The sequence below is a fragment of the Myxocyprinus asiaticus genome, chromosome 40, assembly GCF_019703515.2.
Source record: "Myxocyprinus asiaticus isolate MX2 ecotype Aquarium Trade chromosome 40, UBuf_Myxa_2, whole genome shotgun sequence".
NCBI lineage: Eukaryota > Metazoa > Chordata > Actinopteri > Cypriniformes > Catostomidae > Myxocyprinus > Myxocyprinus asiaticus.
In genome coordinates this window covers 31,000,886-31,020,483 of record NC_059383.1, presented here as the reverse complement: position 1 = coordinate 31,020,483, position 19,598 = coordinate 31,000,886, and the positions used below count along the sequence as shown (strand labels likewise).

Here is a 19,598-nt window from a genome sequence, read left to right as displayed (position 1 = left end):
TTCATTGGAACTACGGTTTCGGGAAACCCCAAATCATTGAACTATGTTGGCAACGATGGAATAAATATTTATTCATTTTCAGTATGAACTTGATACTGAAGCACTGGTACTTTTGACATCACTACAAGATGATTTGGGGCTTTGCCAAAAACATTCAGGACTTTACCAAAAAAATTTGCTTACCCCTAGAATTGCCCATGACATAAACCTCACTAAATCTTGTTAGATTTTTGCTTTACACAAGAAAAAAGCTGCAAATGGTGTAAGAAAAATAACATCCTTGTTTTAAGGATTTTTCTGGAAAAAAAATACAAAAATACTGATTAAGATTTTTTTTATATTTATATTGCAGACAGCATGATACCATAAGAGACACAGAGAGGGTGTCTTCCTGACCTGTTTAAGTCTGTTTGGGTCGTGTGGTTCTCCAGGCGATGTGGATCTGCTGGGTCCGGCTGACAGGCTGTGGCCTGGTTCATGGTTGCCGTAACGATCGCACGAATAGTATCGTTGCTTCTTTTCCATTGCTGAAGACGAATTGCTCTTCCTCTCGTGAGAGCGCCCACGATCTCTTTCCCATGCTCGCTCCCTCAGCAATGACTCAGTATTTGGATCTGCAGATGTATAGAAAATATAATAAATATATTAACTAGCCATGTCCTACTTTAATATGAGTATTTTATGAATAATTAAGAAAGTTATGTACTAAATACTATTTTACAAATTACTAAACTGCAATAAAGAAACGTACTCTAATATAATCAATTACTGTATATTTATTACTAAAAAAAGAAAAAAGAAAAGAAAAAAAAGTCACACACACTATAATATCATTTTCAAAAGAATTCCCAAAAATGCCAGAAGAAGGTCTTTGACTAAAGAATCACTTTTTAATCAAACACTTCTTACAGTAAAAATACTGTAGCCCACCCAATAATCAAAACAAGCAAGTACAACCCCCCCAATATTTATACCATGATCAGTGGAAACATGTAGATGCTTCACGCTGCAACACCCCCAATATTCAAGACAAATCTACACGCTTGGCCCTGCTGTTTGGTAGTGTTGTCACATTTCTGACTACAGAGGAACAAAAACATGTAGAGGAAGACATATGTGGGTGTCTGTGTGTTTACTCAAGTAAACTAGCTTTCAGTGGACTGATGTATTGTCCCGTTTCAACTCAGTCAAAGCTGAATGATCTATTTACAGCAGGGCCAGACTCCAGCTGTGCTCAGCTGAAACGTGTTTACGTTCCAGAATGAGAGGAGTGGAGGACGAAAAGAGAGAAGGTGCCTTGTAGTAGGAGAAAAACAGGTGGATCACTCCATATTGTGAAAGTTTTCTTCCCATGAGCTACCAAGAGCTGAGTTGTTAATATAGCTCTCACTGGCTGCTCACTTTCCCAGTCATGCCACAAAGTGGCTAGAAACACAAACCAAAAAATCAAATCCCTTCAAGAGCGCATTTTCTCGCAGTGGTCTGTAAGTCCCTCTCTCAATCAAAGGGAGAAGTTGACACGGTAAATCCAAAAGCAAACCACTTTAGAGAGCAATAAAAACTTTTTCCACGATAACCTGATCGCTCTAATCCTTTTAGGAATTTCCATCATTGTGTTAAGCAAGAAAAGCTGAGCTTTTCAACCAGTACTTCATCTTTTCCTTTCCATATTACTTTTTTTTCAGTCAATAAAGACTGTGACATATCAATATATATATAAAATACAATAACGGTCAATGTAGTGGCACAAGTCTGGCCATGTGTCATGTCTCAATCCTATTCAGTAAAATGTAGAGTGCTCAACAGTACAGGCCTAGTGCAGATGCAGTTAGATGCATAAAAATATTAATATGGCTAGATTAATCAATTTATCACCGTATTATCTCACATGGATGTGCTTGAGAGCGTATAAGAGTGAACGTGAAAGGAAAATCTAAAGATAAATCATATTTGTAAGGCATAATCTACAATCACGTTTTTAATCAAACAGCACAAAGAAGACTAAAAAACATTACAGACATTGCAGATTCATTTTCTGTTACAGTATAATGTTCTGTAAAGCTGCTTTGAGATGTATTTTGTGAAAGCGCTATACAAATAATACAAATAAAAATGACTTGACTTTAAAATCAACTCTACCTGCCATTGGTGGCTGCTCCTCACTGATGGCTCGATCTAGTGATTTGTGCTTCTTGTCTCTACGTCTCTGACAGCGGTGATGATGATGGTGATGATGATGATGGGCTCTCTCCCTGTCTCTCTCCTGAGTGGGTGTTTGGCCCGTGGACAGCTTGGGCCTCTCCAAGTCATAATCCCTCAAACTGACCTCCTGCACCCCTCTTTGAGGAGTTAATGAGGATGTAGAACGCCGCATGGGGCTCACATCAGCGATAGGCTGTTTGACGGACAGAGTGGAAATAAATGGTGAACGTGTGAAGGGTAAATGGAGGAGATGAAGGAAATACAGGACACAGATCTAGCACAGCACTAGAATGACAAGAGTCTCAGAGCACTAGACCTGTCACAACAGACGTACAACACCAGCTGAGCATGAAAACACACTTCCACTGAAGAGCAACGTTCAGCCCAATCCTCTGGCTGGGAGACAAGCACGCTTTGGAGGACAGTGGAACACCGTCATGGTCCGATGCAAACACTCTACTGTTTGAATGCTGTCATCGAATTGTCTCTCACACACATACGAACTAGATAGCTGGAATAGTTGCTATGCGAACTATCCACAGCCAAGCAGCAGTCACTGGTCAATGAAGAGTCAATGGCACTTTTAAAGGTTTTTTTTTTTTTTTTTACCTTTCATGAAGAATTTTGAATTGACAATTGGAATAAATCTCCAAACATGGTCCATGTATACAGATTACAGTATGTGTACTTTACAGTCACTACTGTAGATATAAGTTACATGTTAAATCAGCTCAGTTTGTTTTAGGCCAGACTCTTTGATAGAATCCATGGCCACTGCTTGGTGATGACTGGAATAGATTACTCAGAGCATCCAGAAATTTAATGAACGCACTCACTAGCGCCACCCAGTGGCATAAGATTTCAAAAACTCTAAAAAGCAGTGCATCCCCTCTTCCCACATCCTAAAAATGATTCATCATGTTCAGGTTTATGTTAATTCCTTTTTGTTCCATGCCTTTATGACTGAATATTTGGCCCAAATCGAATAGCTACTTTAAAGAAATGTTCCAGTTTCAATACAAGTTAAGCAAAATCGATCTGGTAGAAAGGCTACGGTAACTCAGATAACATTGTACAATTGTGGTGAGCAAAATAGCACCTCAGAATGCACAAAATGTCGAACATTGAGGCAAATGGGCTACAAGAGCAGAAGGCCACGTTGGGCACTTTATTAGGACCATACTGTTCCTAATAAAGTGCTTGGTGAGTGTAACTTTACACAGATCAGGTTAGTAACTGATCACACTAAATCATTTTAACACATTTAATGTTTACATCTTATGGCTATACTTTTCAGGCAGTGTGTATTTTAACGTTAATGGACTGGCCCCATTCACTTCCATTATAAATACTTTACAGTAACCACTATTTTTGCTATTTTTTAATAAATGAGGGACAAAACTAAATATTTTTTGTGGTAATCAACATTGTCACAAATGCTGTCTACTGAGCTTAATTTGTATCAATTCTGGAATATTCCTTTAACCCAATTTAACATGAAACTAAATTTGCAATCCAATTTACTTCCATAGTGTGACACATTTCTGGGTGAAACAGGATTGTGAGACAAAAAAACTTGGGCAGAAATTGACTGCCATCAGGAATTGATGGGATTGTGAAATGTGGACTTCCTTACTCAAGTTAAGCGAGGTGGGTGGAGTGGAGGAGTTGAAAAATAAGAGGGATTGCTGGCATCAGCCAAAAAGGAATTGTGTTTCAGATATCCATTTAAAATATTACATTATGATGAAAGATTACAAATGCAAACTTTTTTTTCTTTGGAATAACATTCACTGATGAATTGTGCACCTGTTTTAAACCTGTTTTAACAATGTAAAAAGGGTCAATTTTGATTTCATGTTGACTAGAAGGAGTACCACTGAGTACATCCACAGTAGAAAGTGTTTATGGCTGAAAGATGTGTGAACAGAGGACTGCACTTCTACAAAATCAGAATGACACACACTCAAACATACTGTCCACAACCACAATCATGTTTATCTCACAACATCCAAGATGTTACTGTTGTATAGTGATGGTCATTGTGAACTGTGGTGATTCTATTACTTGTAAAACAGCTACCCACAGAGATAAACTGCCATATAAGGCTTTTCTATTAATGTTAGTTTTGTGTTCAGCTGGCTAATCTTAAAGACAGCGTGCCTGTTTAAGTTTATTTGCCTGACTAAAAAAGTGTGGACTCTAAAAGAGTTGGAATGAACAAAGCACACACAAGCCAACATAGAAATGGAGTGGCTGTCAAAAGGAGAGAGAGACAGAGGAGGAGAGAGGGATATTGCAGGTGGAACACTTGTACATACTGCTAGGTACGTTCCGGTGGTGTGGCGTAAGTGGCTCCGCTGTTGGACAGGAAGAGGACACATAGGTGAGGAGAGCAGGGAACACAGCTGTGACATACTCGTGGACACAGTAACAGAGTGAGATAGAAGGACAGAGAAAGTTGGAATTAAAAATGGAGCGATGTCAATGAAATGCTCAGATAACACGGTCGAGTATGATTTGAAAAGATAAGAATGTAGGGATGGTGGAGCAGAGATGGTTTGTATTAAAATAAGGCAAAAAACTGCTAATTAACAGGGATTTGGAGGATGAAAAGTGAATGGAAAAATGGAAACCATATGAATGAAAGTAAGGTGTAAAGTGAAGAATAGGGAGAGTTGAAAAATGAGTTTGCTAGTTGTGAGGCAGATTGAGAGACAGAAGAGAAAGAAAGACAAGACAGGACAGGAAAAGACTCAAGACAAGACAGGGCATTACATTTACAACAAGGATGCTGGACACCATGTGAGTCCTTGAGCGATGTGGCAAGACACCAAATAAAAATCGTGACTTTAAGAAACTAAGTATGAACACAAATAAATGTACAGTTAAAAAGCGACATCAGACACTCTGTGTGAGAAAAACTGAACGTGAAACACAAAACAAAATGTACAAAACAAAATGAATTGCAAAATCTGAGAAAAGACTACATAGTACAGTATAATCATCAGAATGTATAGATTCAAATAAAGATTAAATAACAAATAAAGAACAAAAGGAATAAAATATTCATCCAGAGTTCTGAAATGTGAGACCAAGATCATATACAGTATGTAGACTTTGCATTGTCTCACTTCTTCACCTTTTCTTCATTATTTTATTTATCCACTTTCACCATTACATCCATTCTCTCATTCAGCTCTTGATATCCTTACCATTCATTCCTCTACCCTGTACCTTTACAGCCTCACTCATACTGGCAAAAGAAATACGTTTTGGATCATGTGTTGGGTGGGAGATATTTACCTGAATGCCAGCATTGAGTCTGGGCATAGAGGCAGCTCTGCCGTGACCCTCCAGCACAGGGTACCCACCAATATCAGAGTCATTCTCCATGTCAGACATCTCTACTAATTCCTGTAATGTATGTGTACCCAGTCAGAATACAAACACAAAAGGCATGATGAAATGGACTACAAAGAGGTGCAACTCCATTGTACTAACAAAAATAAAAAGCAAAGGAGCAAATGTTACAGTCGTAAAGACCACTGAAATTTTGACCATTTAATTTAAAGGTGAATTTTTGTGTTTATGTGATTTGGGACTTACACTGACACCTAGTGGTGTGGATGCAGCATAATTTAAACTCAGTAGTTTTCACTTACCGATGCCATTGTAGAAATTCACTATATACAGTCAGCCATGATAAACTAAATCCATGAGTGAAAGTGTCCAAATACATGGCGGTTACTGAGATAATTCGGCTGGTTTTGTGATCTGAACATGGCAGCCCCCATGAGGGGACACTTTCCATGTAGAATAAAACAGTTTTTGTGAGGTTACTGATATGACTGGAGTCTTCATTTCATGTGAGTGCTCATGATTTTATACTCATGTTTCAAAATTAAACAGCTATATTAACAGCTCAGCCCTTGGTAGCTCATGGGAAGAAAACTTTCACAATATGGAGTGATCCACCTGTTTTTCTCCAAGGCACCATCTCTCTTTTCATCCTCCACTACTCTCATTCTGGAACGTAAACACGTTCCTATTTCTTAAGGAGTCAAACTTTTTAATGAGGTAAAAATTACTGAGTTCACCTTTAAATATAAGCAAGAGTAGTAAGTGACTTTCAGCAGCTATAGAAGATGTGTTTGGCAATGTCTATTGTTAATGTCCAATTGGTTGAGCAAACACAAGTGAATGTCACTTAAGTGGAACTGATTGGTGTCCTGCTATGAATCACTAGAAGTGGTAAAATCATTATGATAACTTTGGATGACTGCTTCATTACCTGAGATTTGTATGTGTATGGCACATCATCTGACTGGACACGTTGGACAGTCTTTCTGTTCGTTTCTTGTGCAACTTGAGGTGTGTCGACCTGAGGTGTGTCTCCCGAAGAAGACTTTTTCATGGCACTGTTCTGGTTTTGTCTGTGATCACATACACAAAAATCAGTTTCCAAATGTTAGCACTTCACCAAACACTACAATAAATATCAGCTCTCACCAGTAATTGCAATAACCTGCTTTTGTTAAAGTTTTTTTTTTAATGAATTGAGAATTCCTCAAAGCAAAGAATAGTACAATGAGTTATAAAGCAGGAATGTAATGCACTTACACTGCATTTCCATTGGTTAGGTGAAAGGATGTTTGTGGGGGCTCTGGCTGTGGTGTCGTATCTGACTGACAGGAGGGCAGGGATTTTGGCACTAGTGGCTCTTGTTCGTGTAAGTGTGTGAGAGGAAGCATTGGTCTGAAGAGAACTCCTACTTTACTCTGCAGGGAAAAACAAAACAAAATATACTGAAGGACGCCTGAATTTGTATATGTTTCACAAATTCATAATTTGTAGGATTTTTTTTAAACAAGCAATTACTCATAAAATGCCGACATTAAAGGAATAGATCACCCAAAAATGAAAGCTCATGTTGTGTTCCAAACCCCTATGACTTTCTTTGTTATGCAGAACACAAAAGGATTTTTTAATGAATATCCCAGTCCGTCTTTTCAATACAGTGGCAGTTGATAGCAGCTCATTTTAATGCTTAAAAATGACTTGAAAATATCATAAAAGGAGTCTATGCGACTCATGCAACATATTCCAAGTCTTCCGAAGGCATATGTTACCATAGGTTGTAATGAGAAAAAAAAAACTGAATTTAAAGTAATTTTTAATTTAAAATGTTCAATGATGCCTGTTGCACGCTCATGCCAAGATTTTCAATAAAAAAAAAAACCCTACATTTTGGATTTTGATTTCTCACCAAAAACCATTGTATGCCTTCAGAAGACTTGGAATATGGCGCATGAGTAGCATGGACTACTTTCATGATACATTTGGGTCCTTTTTTAAGCTAGAAATTGAGGCACTATTCACTAACCTCTGTATAGAAAAGACTGACTGCAATATTCATTAAAACCTCTCCGTGAGTAAAATTTAATATTTAGCAATTGAACTAATTATATAGCCACATATTGACAGTAATGCTACAGATGTGAACTACATACTGTAATTATATGCAGTTATATGTAGACCCCATGCCAAGAGGCTCTACCTGTGTGCCTGCAGCAGCCTGCTGCTGTTGAAGCCTCTTGGCTCGGTTCTGCTTATAGTAGTCAAAGATCATCAGAGCAGCATAGACCTTCCCCACTGTCAACTCATTATCTAAGAGAGGGTTACGAGTGAATCATAAAAACAGAAATCCAGTGAGAAAATTGATGTCCAGTAGGTGGAACCAAATACTTAAGATAGAGAATTGAGCAAAAACTATAGCTGAACCACTCAAGTAGGAAATGGCATTAATATTGTTTAAAAAATTAACTGCTCCCTTTTCTCTTCACATACTTCCCTAAGCCTTTAATTATAATGTCAGAATGTTAATTGGCTGCAGCTTTATTTCAAACAGAAATTGCCATTATTTAATGAGGAGGGTCTGAATGCAGAGCTTACGTTTATGAGGTGTCACCAGCAGATCCATGGTTTTTGAAGATAAGTTCGGCCAAATTTTGTTTATTTCTTTCCTTAATTCAGCATCACAAAGCCGCTGAGCCAGAACCCCTGGGAAACAACAAGAATGCAAGTATGTTATTATTATACCATTGCCTATCCAATAGAATCTAACAGTCCTGTTTATATTTGGCTAGACAGACAATGGAGTCATGCAAACAGAATTGAACAAAAACTGTTAGCAATGTTGTTAATTCCTGCCACTATGAAAATTCCCAAATGGGAGTTTTGAAATGTTACATTGTTAATGAGTGTTACTGGTTCTTCTTCTTTAATAGCATTTCACAGCAAGTAAAATGTGAAATAAAAGCTTTTGAAATTCACTGGGGGAAAATAAGTCAATTAAAGGAATATTCACAGTTCAATACAAGCTCAATCAACAGCATTTGTGGCATGTTGATTACCACAAAAATTAATTTAGACTCATCTTTCCTTTTATTTAAAAAAAACAAAAAACACAAATTGAGATTACAGTGAGGCACTTACAATGGAAGTGAATGGGGTCAATTTTTGGAGGCTTTAAAGGCAGAAATGTGAAGCTTATAATTTCATAAAAGCACTTACATTAATTCTTCTGTTAAAACTCAAGTATTATTGGAGCTGTAAATTTTCATAATGTTTTACAGTCGTTTTAGGGTTTGTTGACATTATATCGTAATGGCAACTAAGACGCATTCCAGACGAAACCGGTCAAGTGTAAATACATCTGGCTATTTAATCCACATATGTAAATTTTACTCTGCCCAAACAGTGCTATGTCAGCATCGGGAAAATGCAAAATATACAGTAACGGTTGCAATATTTTCATAAGGCTCGTGTTGCGCAGTAAATAATAACAAAGAAAGAAAAGGATGCACGTTGTTGAAGGGACAGAACATTTTCTTCATTTATTTGATGCAGATAGCTCACAAAACTGAAACTAAACGCTGACAATGAGCACAGCTGACGTGCATGATGCAACTTACCTACGAGAAGCCTACACACAACCATCAAACACACACGTGCACCGGGCAAAGTCACATGGAATCAAATAATAAATCACATCTTTTAAATTCACTGCCCAGCATTAGCATAATTACGGAAGTGAATCCTGTTTTATTTGCATATAGCTAGGGAATCGACGTTCAGATTTATATCTGCTTGGCATAGACACATTGATGTGGCCAAGTGTAAATGGAATGTGCTTATTCAATCGGATAGGATTGCTATCAGTAAAAATGCATGAACTGACCAAGTGTAAATACCCCCAGAGTTACGGATAGTTCACCCAAAATGAAAATTCTCTCATCATTTACTCACCCACATGTTGTTCCAAACCCATATGATTTTCTTCTTTGAATACAAAAGGAGATGGTAGGAACTGACCACCTCAGTCACCATTCACCAAGGCTGTCAGTCCATAACATTCTGCCTTACATCTCCTTTTGTGTTCCACGGAAGAAAGAAAATCATACAGGTTTGGAATGACGTGATTACTGAATTTTTAGTTCTGGATGAACTATCCCTTTAATGTATTCCATGAAGGTAAGAATGTATATCAAATCACGCTGAAATAGCAGACCAATGACAGGTAGGAGAGATGCATTTGACAAATGTTGGGTGACTCGCCCTGAGTGGACATTGAGGGGGCTTTAACTGGGCACTCACCTGATGCCAGCTTAATCTCCAGGGCAGTCCGAATGAGAGCCATTAGAGTGGAGGTAAAGTGAACAGTGTTGTCTTCAGCTATGGGCATGTTCATCCTCACCAACCGCTGTGGAGTCATCAACACAAACATATGATTAATTTCAAATATGATCGTGGGGTACAGAAATAATGTCCTGGTTACTTGCGTAACCTCCGTTCCCTGATGGAGGGAACGAGACGTTGTGTCGATGTAGTGACACTAGGGGTCACTCTTGGGAGCCCGAGACACCTCTGGTCTTTGATAAAAGGCCAATGAAAATTGGTGAGTGGTATTTGCATGCCACTCCCCCGGACATACGGGTATAAAAGGAGCTGGTATGCAACTACTCATTCAGGTTTTATGCTGAGGAGCCGAGACAAGGTCCGGCCATTTCAGTGGGTAGTTCAGCATTGTGGCAGGAGGGACACAACGTCTCGTTCCCTCCATCAGGGAACGGAGGTTACGCAAGTAACCAGGATGTTCCTTATCTGTCACTCACTTGACGTTGTGTCGATGTAGTGACACTAGGGATTCCCTATACGAAACGCCACAACTGGCTGAACTGTGTTATGTGAACTGGCGGTGTGTGACAGGCAGACCACTGTGTGCCTCGTAGCCAGCGCACCAGGCCGACACGTAACCTCCCCCAACATAGTTATGAGTGTCGAACGGCCCTTTAGGGACAAGTCGACTACCCAAGAGATAGATACAGGCTAACCCAGTCATGGCCTCTTTTCCCCTTCTTTTTTCCATTCCCTAAAAAAGAAGGGGGATTATCCGACTGGGCCGCCAGGTCTAGTCGGGGGGTGTCCCTCCCAAGGGGAGGACACAGCGGAGACCACACCTCACCCAAAGAGAGGGGGGGATATTTAAGTGGAAAAAATACGTCACATGGTCTTGATGACCATGTGGAGAGTCGTAAACTGTCGTGACCACGACGCGCCTGGAGACCAGTTCTAGGGGAACACCTGCCCGTAGAAATGAGAGGTCGTCCAAGGGCTGAAAAGACGGTGACAGACCGGCATGATGACCACGCGATGTGTCCCGTGGCGCCATGCCCATCTCGAGACTCGAGTCTGAAGCCAGTGCTGAAGCGGTCTCATATGCATCAACCCGAGCGGTGTGGCTACCGCTGAGGATGCCATATGCCCCAGGAGCCTCTGAAAAAATTTCAGTGGAACCGCTGTTTGAACGCCTTCAAACAGGCCAGCACAAACTGGGCGTGCTCGTTTGTGAGGCGCGCTGTCAAAGAGACCGAGTCCAGCTCCAAACCGAGGAAAGAGATGCTCTGAACTGGGAGGAGCTTGCTCTTTTCCCAGTTGACCCGAAGCCCTAGTCAGCTGTGTGCGCACAACATGTCCCGAGAGTGAGCTAGGATTAGCCAGTCGTCGAGATCGTTGAGAATGCGAATGCCCACTTGCCTTAACGGAGCAAGGGCTGCCTCTGCGACCTTCGTGAAGACGTGAGGAGACAAAGACAGGCTGAAAGGGAGGACCTTGTACTGATATGCCTGACCCTCGAATGCAAACCGCAGGAAGGGTCTGTGTCGAGGTAGAAACGAGACGTGGAAGTACGCGTCCTTCAGGTCTACTGCCGCGAGCCAATCTTGATGCCGGACACTCGCCAGAATGCGTTTTTGCGTCAGCATCTTGAACGGGAGTCTGTGTAAAGCCCGGTTCAGTACTTGCAGGTCCAAGATTGGCCACAACCCACCGCCTCTTTTTTTTTTTTGGTACGCTGCAGTAGGGGCTGTAAAACCCCTTCTTCGTCTCAGCCAGAAGGACAGGTTCTATTGCGCCCTTCTGTAGGAGGGTAGCGATCTCCGCGCGCAAGGTACCGCTTGAACCGCTGAACCTGAGCGGGCATCTGGTGAACTGAGTCACGTAGCCGAGTCGGACAGTCTGGACCAGCCATCGCGACGGATTGGAAAGCGCAAGCCACGCATCCAAGTTCTGGGCAAGGGGGACCAAGGGGACAACATTGTCGGACATAGCGGCAGGTGGGGCCTCGCGGCGGGGTGGAACTCGAGGTGCCACACCACGTCATGGCCGTGCTGAGTCTAGGAACATCGAAGCACTTATCTGGCTCCTTGTGACCACCCCCGGAACAGCCTGGGATGGGGGAGGAAGAGGCCTGTCCTCGTGACCCGTGGAGACTGTCACATCAGGGGCGTATGTGTGCCACAGCTGGGCGCTCAGGGGTGGGAAGACCACCGCTGGAAAACCCGTGGACGGTAGTCGTGATGACGACCGTGCACACTGGGTATGTGACCCAGGGTAGAAGGAAACCGCTCTTTTGCTGAACTGTTGGGTACCGCAGCCACTTGGGCATGCGGCAAAATCAAACAAAAAGGCAACAAAAAATTCTCCACCCGGCCCTCCACCGGGGGATGGAGTGGTCTTCTTACCAACTCCAGGTGAGTGGGTTTCTTTGACACTGGGTCGCCCGTCTCAGGGGCGCTTTGACGACCTCCGTGGGTTCTTAGCGGCCGACTGTGAGACGGGTGATGTCTGCTTCCTGCAGTGGGCTCCACGCCGGGGCCGGGCCGAAGGGGCGGGCTGCGGCGGAGCCGGTGCAGTCACCGCAGGGGGACGCCCTTGGCGACGAGCAGATGGGGTGCGGGATCTTGAGCCATGCCGGGGCAGGATATTCTGGATAGCCTCCATCTGCTGCTTCACCGTCGAGAACTGCTGGGCAAAGTCCTCGACGGTGTTGCCGAATAGGCCAGCCTGGGAAATAAGGGCAGCAAGGAACTGTGTCTTGTCGGCCTCACCCATCTCGACCAGGTTGAGCCAAAGGTGGTGCTCCTGGACCACTAATGTGGACATCGTCAGCCCGAGAGACTGCGCCGTGATCTAGGTCAGTCGCCGAGCGCAGTTTCTACATCAGATCTGGAGCGGAACTACCCTCGTGCAATTCTTTTAGCGCCTTGGCTTGGTGGACCTGCAGGAGAGCCATGGCGTTGCAGGGCAGAGGCGGCTTGTCCAGCAGCGCTGTAGGCTTAGGTGCACCGCGAGCGCCTTATCCACTGGGGGAATCGCCGTATAGCCCCTGGCTGCCCCGCCATCGAGGGTAGTGAGGGCGGGGGAACTGAGGAATCGGGACCGGGCAGTAAAAGGTGCCCCCCACGATTTCGTCAGCTCCTCATGCACTTCCGGAAAGAAAGGCACTGGAGCGGGGTGTGGCTGCTTTGAGCGGAGCCGCGAGCCCAGGAACCAATCATCGAGCCGCGAGGGTTCAGGGGAGAGTGGAGGGTTCCACTCTAGCCTGACGTTTGCGGCCGCCCGGGAAAGCATGTCTGTCATCTCTGCATCAGCCTGTGACTGGGCAATCATCCCTGAGGGGGGGGGAGCCCAGCTGAGGCTTCTGCGTCTGACTGGACAAGCCCGCTCTCCGATGCTGCGTTCGAGAACTCATCATCGGGAACAAGAGGCCAGACTCGCCGTGAGACGAGCCAGCGGATTCATCCGGAAGCCCGACTGGGGCAGACGAGCGTGCTGGGGAATGGGAGGTCCGCGGGGGGATACCTGGCGGAGGCAATCCCATTGGGGTCCCCAAATCGCCCCCAGTGCTAGACGCGCTGGCCTCATACCCGTAGGTAGAAGGACCGAGGCGGGAAGCCACTGGGGTGGCTTACTTTCTTATGAAAGCAAGCTGCGACCGCAACGTTGCCAGGGTCATGTTCTCGCAGTGAGAACATGAACCATCCACGAACGCTGCCTCTGTGTGGGTCGCGCCCAGACACGAAAGACAGCGATCATGACCACCCGAAGTTGAGAGATAACGACCGCAACCAGGAATAACACACAATCGGAAAGGCATCTTTAAAAAGACGCGTCTTTAAAAAGATGTTCCGTGTGTGCTGCTCTTTTAGAGAAATATACTCTTTTAGAGAATTAAACTCTTTCAGAAAATATACTCTCTTTTTTCTGCCAAAGCGCCCAGGGGTGTTCTCTGCAGTGCACCAGTGCAGAGGAGGGAGAAGCCACTGAAATGCGCCGTCAGATCCAGCAGAGATGAATGAACAGTAGAAATTCAGCTCAATGAGCATGACCGTTCGGCTCCGAAGAGAAGATCTGAATGAGTGGTTGCATACCAGCTCCTTTTATACCCGTATGTCCAGGGGAGTGGCATGCAAATACCACTCCCCAATTTTCATTGGCCTTTTATCAAAGACCAGAGGTGTCTCGGGCTCCCAAGAATGACCCCTAGTGTCACTACATCGACACAACGTCGAGTGAGCGACAGATAGGGAACTACAATAAATGCCAAAGAAAGTTTGTGTGCTGGAACAGAGTAACAACTCGAGCTTTGTAATTTCACTTTCATCAATTGTCATTTCCGTACTCTCATCTCAGCACACAAATTGTCTCTTCAGGAAATCACAATGATGAGAGGAAAGAGAAAAAGTGAGAGAGAGAGTTTACATTTCATGCAGATGGATGCAGAGGATGAGTAATGTTGGAAATGAAATATGTTTGTTGCATTGCTCCAGTTGGCAGACAGTAGAACTGCAATAATATAGGTGTGATACTCTTAACTGTTTGAGATTTAGCCATTTTATGAGGTTTACAGGTTTCTCAGTGACAAAAAGTCTGGAGTGAAATCAAGAAATATAAAAATTAATAAGTTTGGATATTGTCTGCTTATAATGACATCTTATAACGACTTGGGTGAATCTCAGTAAGAAATGTTTGGGCCATATTTCACACAGAAATAAAAAAAAAATAAAAAAAATTGGTGACCAATAAAGTAACCAACGCATACTTTTAGGTCCATTTGGACCATTGTTTTGGTCTTTGGCACATCCGACAATGTAATACAAATAATAATAATAATAATTACCAGAATATGTAATTGAAAATCACCCGGTCCAAACCCAATGATTTGCTTTTCTTTAACAATGGCATAAATTCATTACATTTAGTACAATCACCATACAACCATGATGCGTAAATACTTGACAATTTAAATTAGGGTTGCAATACAGTGATAAGAATAATATTTTGTAGCATTACACTAATCAGAATTTGGGGGCAATATGTGCTTTATAGTACCAAATAATAATATCACAATACAAATAATCTTAATGCACTTACTGTAAAAATAGCCTTGTTTTCTCAAAATATAATTAGCTGCTAATTATAAAAATATCTGTTTTTAATACTAATATACATTATAATATTATAACATATAAAAATATATTGTAACAAGGCTTTGGAATGAAATCGCACACTAAAGAAAGCTCACAATAAGAAAAACAAACAAGATTATAATAGTATTATTTCTATTTATAATAATAATAATAATTGTTTCTTTCAATTTTGGGTGTGAAATTTGACCCCTTGTCAGGTTTTGTGAGATTCACCCTCTTTTTCCATCTTTTAAGTTGTTTGTTTATAGGACCTTGTTTCTACTTTAAATAATGTGAGACTGCATGCAGGCAGCAATGACTACCATCTACGTACAGAATGCACATTACACAGCACTTGTAAGTGGGCACTCAAACGTGAGGTTTTGGCTATGACGGCTCTCACATAGCCAGTAATGATGACCAGAGAGCGAGAAAAGAATGAGACTGTATCGAGGCATGCTGATCTACCAAAATAAAGGTCAATAAACCATGACAACACCTGCCACACAACACACACACACAAATAGATCACACAAGCTAAAGTCAGAGCAGACACTTCACACATTAGCACACCCAGCAATGTTGAACAGAAGGTGAATAGAAAAGAACTATTTAGATACATTTCTGTGGAATAGTGTAGCGCCATTGAGAAGAACATAAGGGCACGCACAGGGAAAGAACAGAAACTGCCTTCATTACAGAGCGTCGGCCAGCAAAGGCAAAAGGACGCTCCAGTGAGCACAAATCCACAGCAAGCTTTCTTTCTTTCCTCCCTGTTGATTCAATGCTCAAAAGTGTGGAGGGAGGGAGGACTGGGGGGTTGTTCTATTTAGAGCTCACTGGAGTACGTTGCTTCTTCAAGCCTACACACACACAATCGCGCTGTGTGACCTCAGAGAGTAGCCCAGCAGACAGGCATGGATGCGTGTCTCTTGAACGTTACCCATTCAGACAGCTGGAACAGAGTGTGTAAACTTATTGACTCAGAGGCAGCTCTCAAAGTGGCAGAATGGCCTGCAAATAAAACAGGCAGTGCTGTACCAGTGAGGCAACTTTCAAAATGTTTTTTTGATATTCAGGTTTTCACATTTCTTTCAATACAGCATTCTTTATTTCCTTGGTTTCTCTGTAAGGCAGAGATGATACCTAAGGAAATTCTGTGTTTAGCAGTGCTTCATGTCTATTTATTATACTTTCTACTTCCGTTCTGTACCAAAACATGTTGAGCTGCCTACCTTAGCATTCTAAGGGGCCGTTCAGATTGAATGGGTTCTTACCCTAAAAAAACTAGACTTATCACAACAAATATAACAGAAATGTTTAAAAGACACAGAATGCATTGTGAAGAGCAAGAACAAAAACAGAGTAAAGTGAACTGATTACAAACATACTAATTTTTCATTCAAAACAGAAAAAATTGGATAAAAATAGTTCAATCTAATTGAAAATTGACAATTTTACCTAATATTTTATGTGTGCCACTTATTTTTATGTTTACTAAAATACAGCTTTGTTAACTTAGCAGCGTTGTTAGCTTAGCAAGATGCTAACGTCAAACTCTATGGGAGTCTAGTTAGCAAGTGCTAGATTTCTCCCAATCAGTCATTTATGAGGTGCATTTCAGTTGCTTTAGATGTTGCTTTAGAAAGCAGCTATCTGTGTAGGCAGTAGCCAGCTAGGCAGCGTACAGGCAGGAGCTTTTTTTTTCGGGAAGAAATCGGCACAATGAAGAAAGCGCACAACAAGAAACACACATGACAAAAACGACCACAGTTAGAGCACTGACTGATAGCCACATCAGCCAGTGAGAGGACAGAGGAGGAGCCAAGGAAGAGTCAGGCGTTATGGGGGAGGGGATCTACCTTGTAGGCGATTCGTGGTGGACATTTCTTTCCCAAACCTAGCGGAGGGGACATGTGTCGAAGCATCTCGTACATATCGAGGTAGGACATGCGTCCACTTCACAGGGGTGACACCGAGAGGTTCAAAGGTCACACAGACAAGAAAAGGAGAGGCAAGGAGTGATGGAGAAAGATGTGATGTGAATGAAAGAAAGGGACAAAACAATAGCATTGTTATCAAGGATTCTGAAGGAAGGGTATTAGATACCATCCTGCCTCAAAGGGATGGATGGATCACACCTGCTTTCATATCTACAGGCTGCTTATGATCCAAGGATGAAGAATGTGGCATGAAGGTTTGGTTTGGGGTGGCAGTGACCAGGAGGTTTGGTCCTTGCATGCTAGCACGCAACTACGGCTAACCAATCAGACACCCAGGAACAAAGCTAATATTTAGCCATAAAAGCCTCATTTTGAGCATTGCATTAATAAAGCAAATAAAATCTGCTCTAGTATATCAATATTTACAATAAGCAAGACAGAAATGTGCATTGTGAACATATAGGATTAGTTTAGAATGAGGGATCAAGCATTTGGCTTTGTTTCCTGTAGTTTCCATGGTTACCCATATTAAAATTAGTAAGGAATGATGGGGAGTGTAATCCAACCAGGCATTTTATGGGCATAAGTGTATACAGCACCGCCCTCTAGAGGGAAGGTGTGTAGGTTTTCAAACCTTGTATGCCACCCTATTAGGGCACTTCTTTCCTAAACCAAGGGGCGGTGAGATTACACGCAACAAATTGTACATATCCATATAGCGTATTCTTCCGCTGCAAAAAAATAGATATGGGTTAAAAAAAGACACATTTTAATACAGTTTAATAATATTTTTATCCAGTCTAAATTTACATATCGTCAATTTGGCCAAAGAATTCATGCTTATTGAGATGACTATGCTCAACTGTGTGTTTTCAAAATGGATTACACTGACAGAGAGGATAGGCTTAAAATCCATTCTGCTCAAGATAGACTAAAAGTGGATGCCATGCAAAGGAAAAGATTTGCATTCCTCAGCATAGACAAAGCTTGAGGATTCAACAATAGCCATGGTCACACAGCAAAATGGGATTCTTGTGACTTAAGGCAAGAGTAAATCTGACACGGCGCCAATGTTGCACCCTCTTAAGACGACATTTTCCAACCACTTAGTCTCAAGCTATCACCTCGCTTTAAAATGGCTCTAACTGTCAGTGACACAATAGAGAAGCGATACGCACCAGGCAGCAGGGTCATACTCCGCCCATATGCGGATGAACTCATCAAGGTGATGAGGCCCAAGAATAGAAGCGTCACGTGTCAGGTACTCAAAGTTATCCATGATGACAGCGACGAACAGGTTCAGCATCTGATGGTTGTGGGACAGAGAAAGAATTATGAAGTGTTGTCAGCATAATGGAAAATATAATGAGAACTGTGCACTTGATGTTGCATGAGGTGTCTTGTTGGTTATTAAATCGCTGGAGGTCGCCAAGTCGCTGTACTGTTAGTTAAAGGGATAGTTCACCCAAAAATGATATCCCAGGTGTGTTTGTCTTTCTTTCTTCACCAGAACACATTTGAAGAAAAATAGAAAAATAATTTAGCTCAGTAAGTCCTTAAAATGCAGTGAATGGAGATTTCTCATTTGAAGTTCCAAAAATCACAGACAGTCAGCATAAACGTCATCAATACAACACCAGCTGTTAAATTAATATCTTCTATATATATAGATATCATGAGGGTGAGTAAATTATAAGATAATTTTCATTTTTGGGTGAACTATCCCTTTAAGAGACTGTATCCAACGGTTTTAGGTGTTGTATCATGTGAGCCTCACTGTCTTCACTCCCATTGCTAGTCAAATGGAACTCTACTCAACTTTGCTGCTCGTGTCGCTTCAAATCGCCAACTTAAGGGTTCCCACACCTTTTAACCAATTAATTTCTATGATTTTCCAGTTGTTAGTGATTACTGTATAATGATTTTTTTTTTTTTAAATAATTTTCAAGAGAATGCACTCACAGAGAGCAATTTCTAGCCAATAAAATATTTTAAAGCTGAGCATTATTTCTTTGGCTTTTTAAGATTTTATTAACTGCCATGATTCTCCAGACCTGAAAATCACAATTATAAAATTCCCCGATATTTTTAGAGTTCCCAGGACCTTAAACCAGTGTTAAATTACTAGTAAAAATGTCAATTGACAAAGGGTTTTTTGATTTTTGTCAACAAAAACAAAGACGAGACAAAAAAGATGCATCATGACGATAATGTACTGTTTTAAATCAAAACATACTATTGATGAAAATATGACGAGAAAAAAAAAGTTCCACAATATTAAAGGGATAGTACTCTGGTTCAAACAAATAAGGCTGGGCATTGAAATGCATCTCCTCTTCAACTACAAACTCATAAGACATGTTTTGTAAGTTCTGTTCTCTGGTTTGTGTGCAGCTGTGTTGTGTTCTGTTGTTACTATCACTGTAGTGGACCTGTTTTCTATAAATATTTTTTGCGAGTTTTCGCTTGAATGCCCCATCTTGCAAGCGGGGGCAACATAACTTCTGTTCTCGTGCACTCTCGTGAACGTGCACAGGAGAGCAATGGTCTGTGAAGATTTTCACAAGATAATTCATTCGATTTTTGTTTATTTCTCACCAGACCATATCGTATGCCTTTGGAACAAGCCATGAGTCGCATA

General features: G+C 41.8%; 1 protein-coding gene across 3 annotated transcripts in view; it reads right to left on the bottom strand.

The window, feature by feature from the left end:
* The window catches only part of LOC127430573 (probable voltage-dependent N-type calcium channel subunit alpha-1B), a 192,544-nt gene that overhangs the window by 7,553 nt on the left and 165,393 nt on the right, over window positions 1-19,598 (bottom strand). For all 3 annotated transcript variants that reach the window (XM_051680419.1, XM_051680421.1, XM_051680422.1), the window contains 11 exons: window positions 18,136-18,263; window positions 16,877-16,973; window positions 9,862-9,967; window positions 8,158-8,265; window positions 7,763-7,872; window positions 6,826-6,983; window positions 6,497-6,638; window positions 5,509-5,619; window positions 4,524-4,562; window positions 2,140-2,395; window positions 397-614 (listed from right to left, as the gene is read on the bottom strand). In XM_051680419.1, the coding sequence (XP_051536379.1) occupies window positions 397-614; window positions 2,140-2,395; window positions 4,524-4,562; window positions 5,509-5,619; window positions 6,497-6,638; window positions 6,826-6,983; window positions 7,763-7,872; window positions 8,158-8,265; window positions 9,862-9,967; window positions 16,877-16,973; window positions 18,136-18,263 (1,473 nt within the window). The remainder of the gene's footprint in view (window positions 1-396; window positions 615-2,139; window positions 2,396-4,523; window positions 4,563-5,508; window positions 5,620-6,496; window positions 6,639-6,825; window positions 6,984-7,762; window positions 7,873-8,157; window positions 8,266-9,861; window positions 9,968-16,876; window positions 16,974-18,135; window positions 18,264-19,598) is intronic.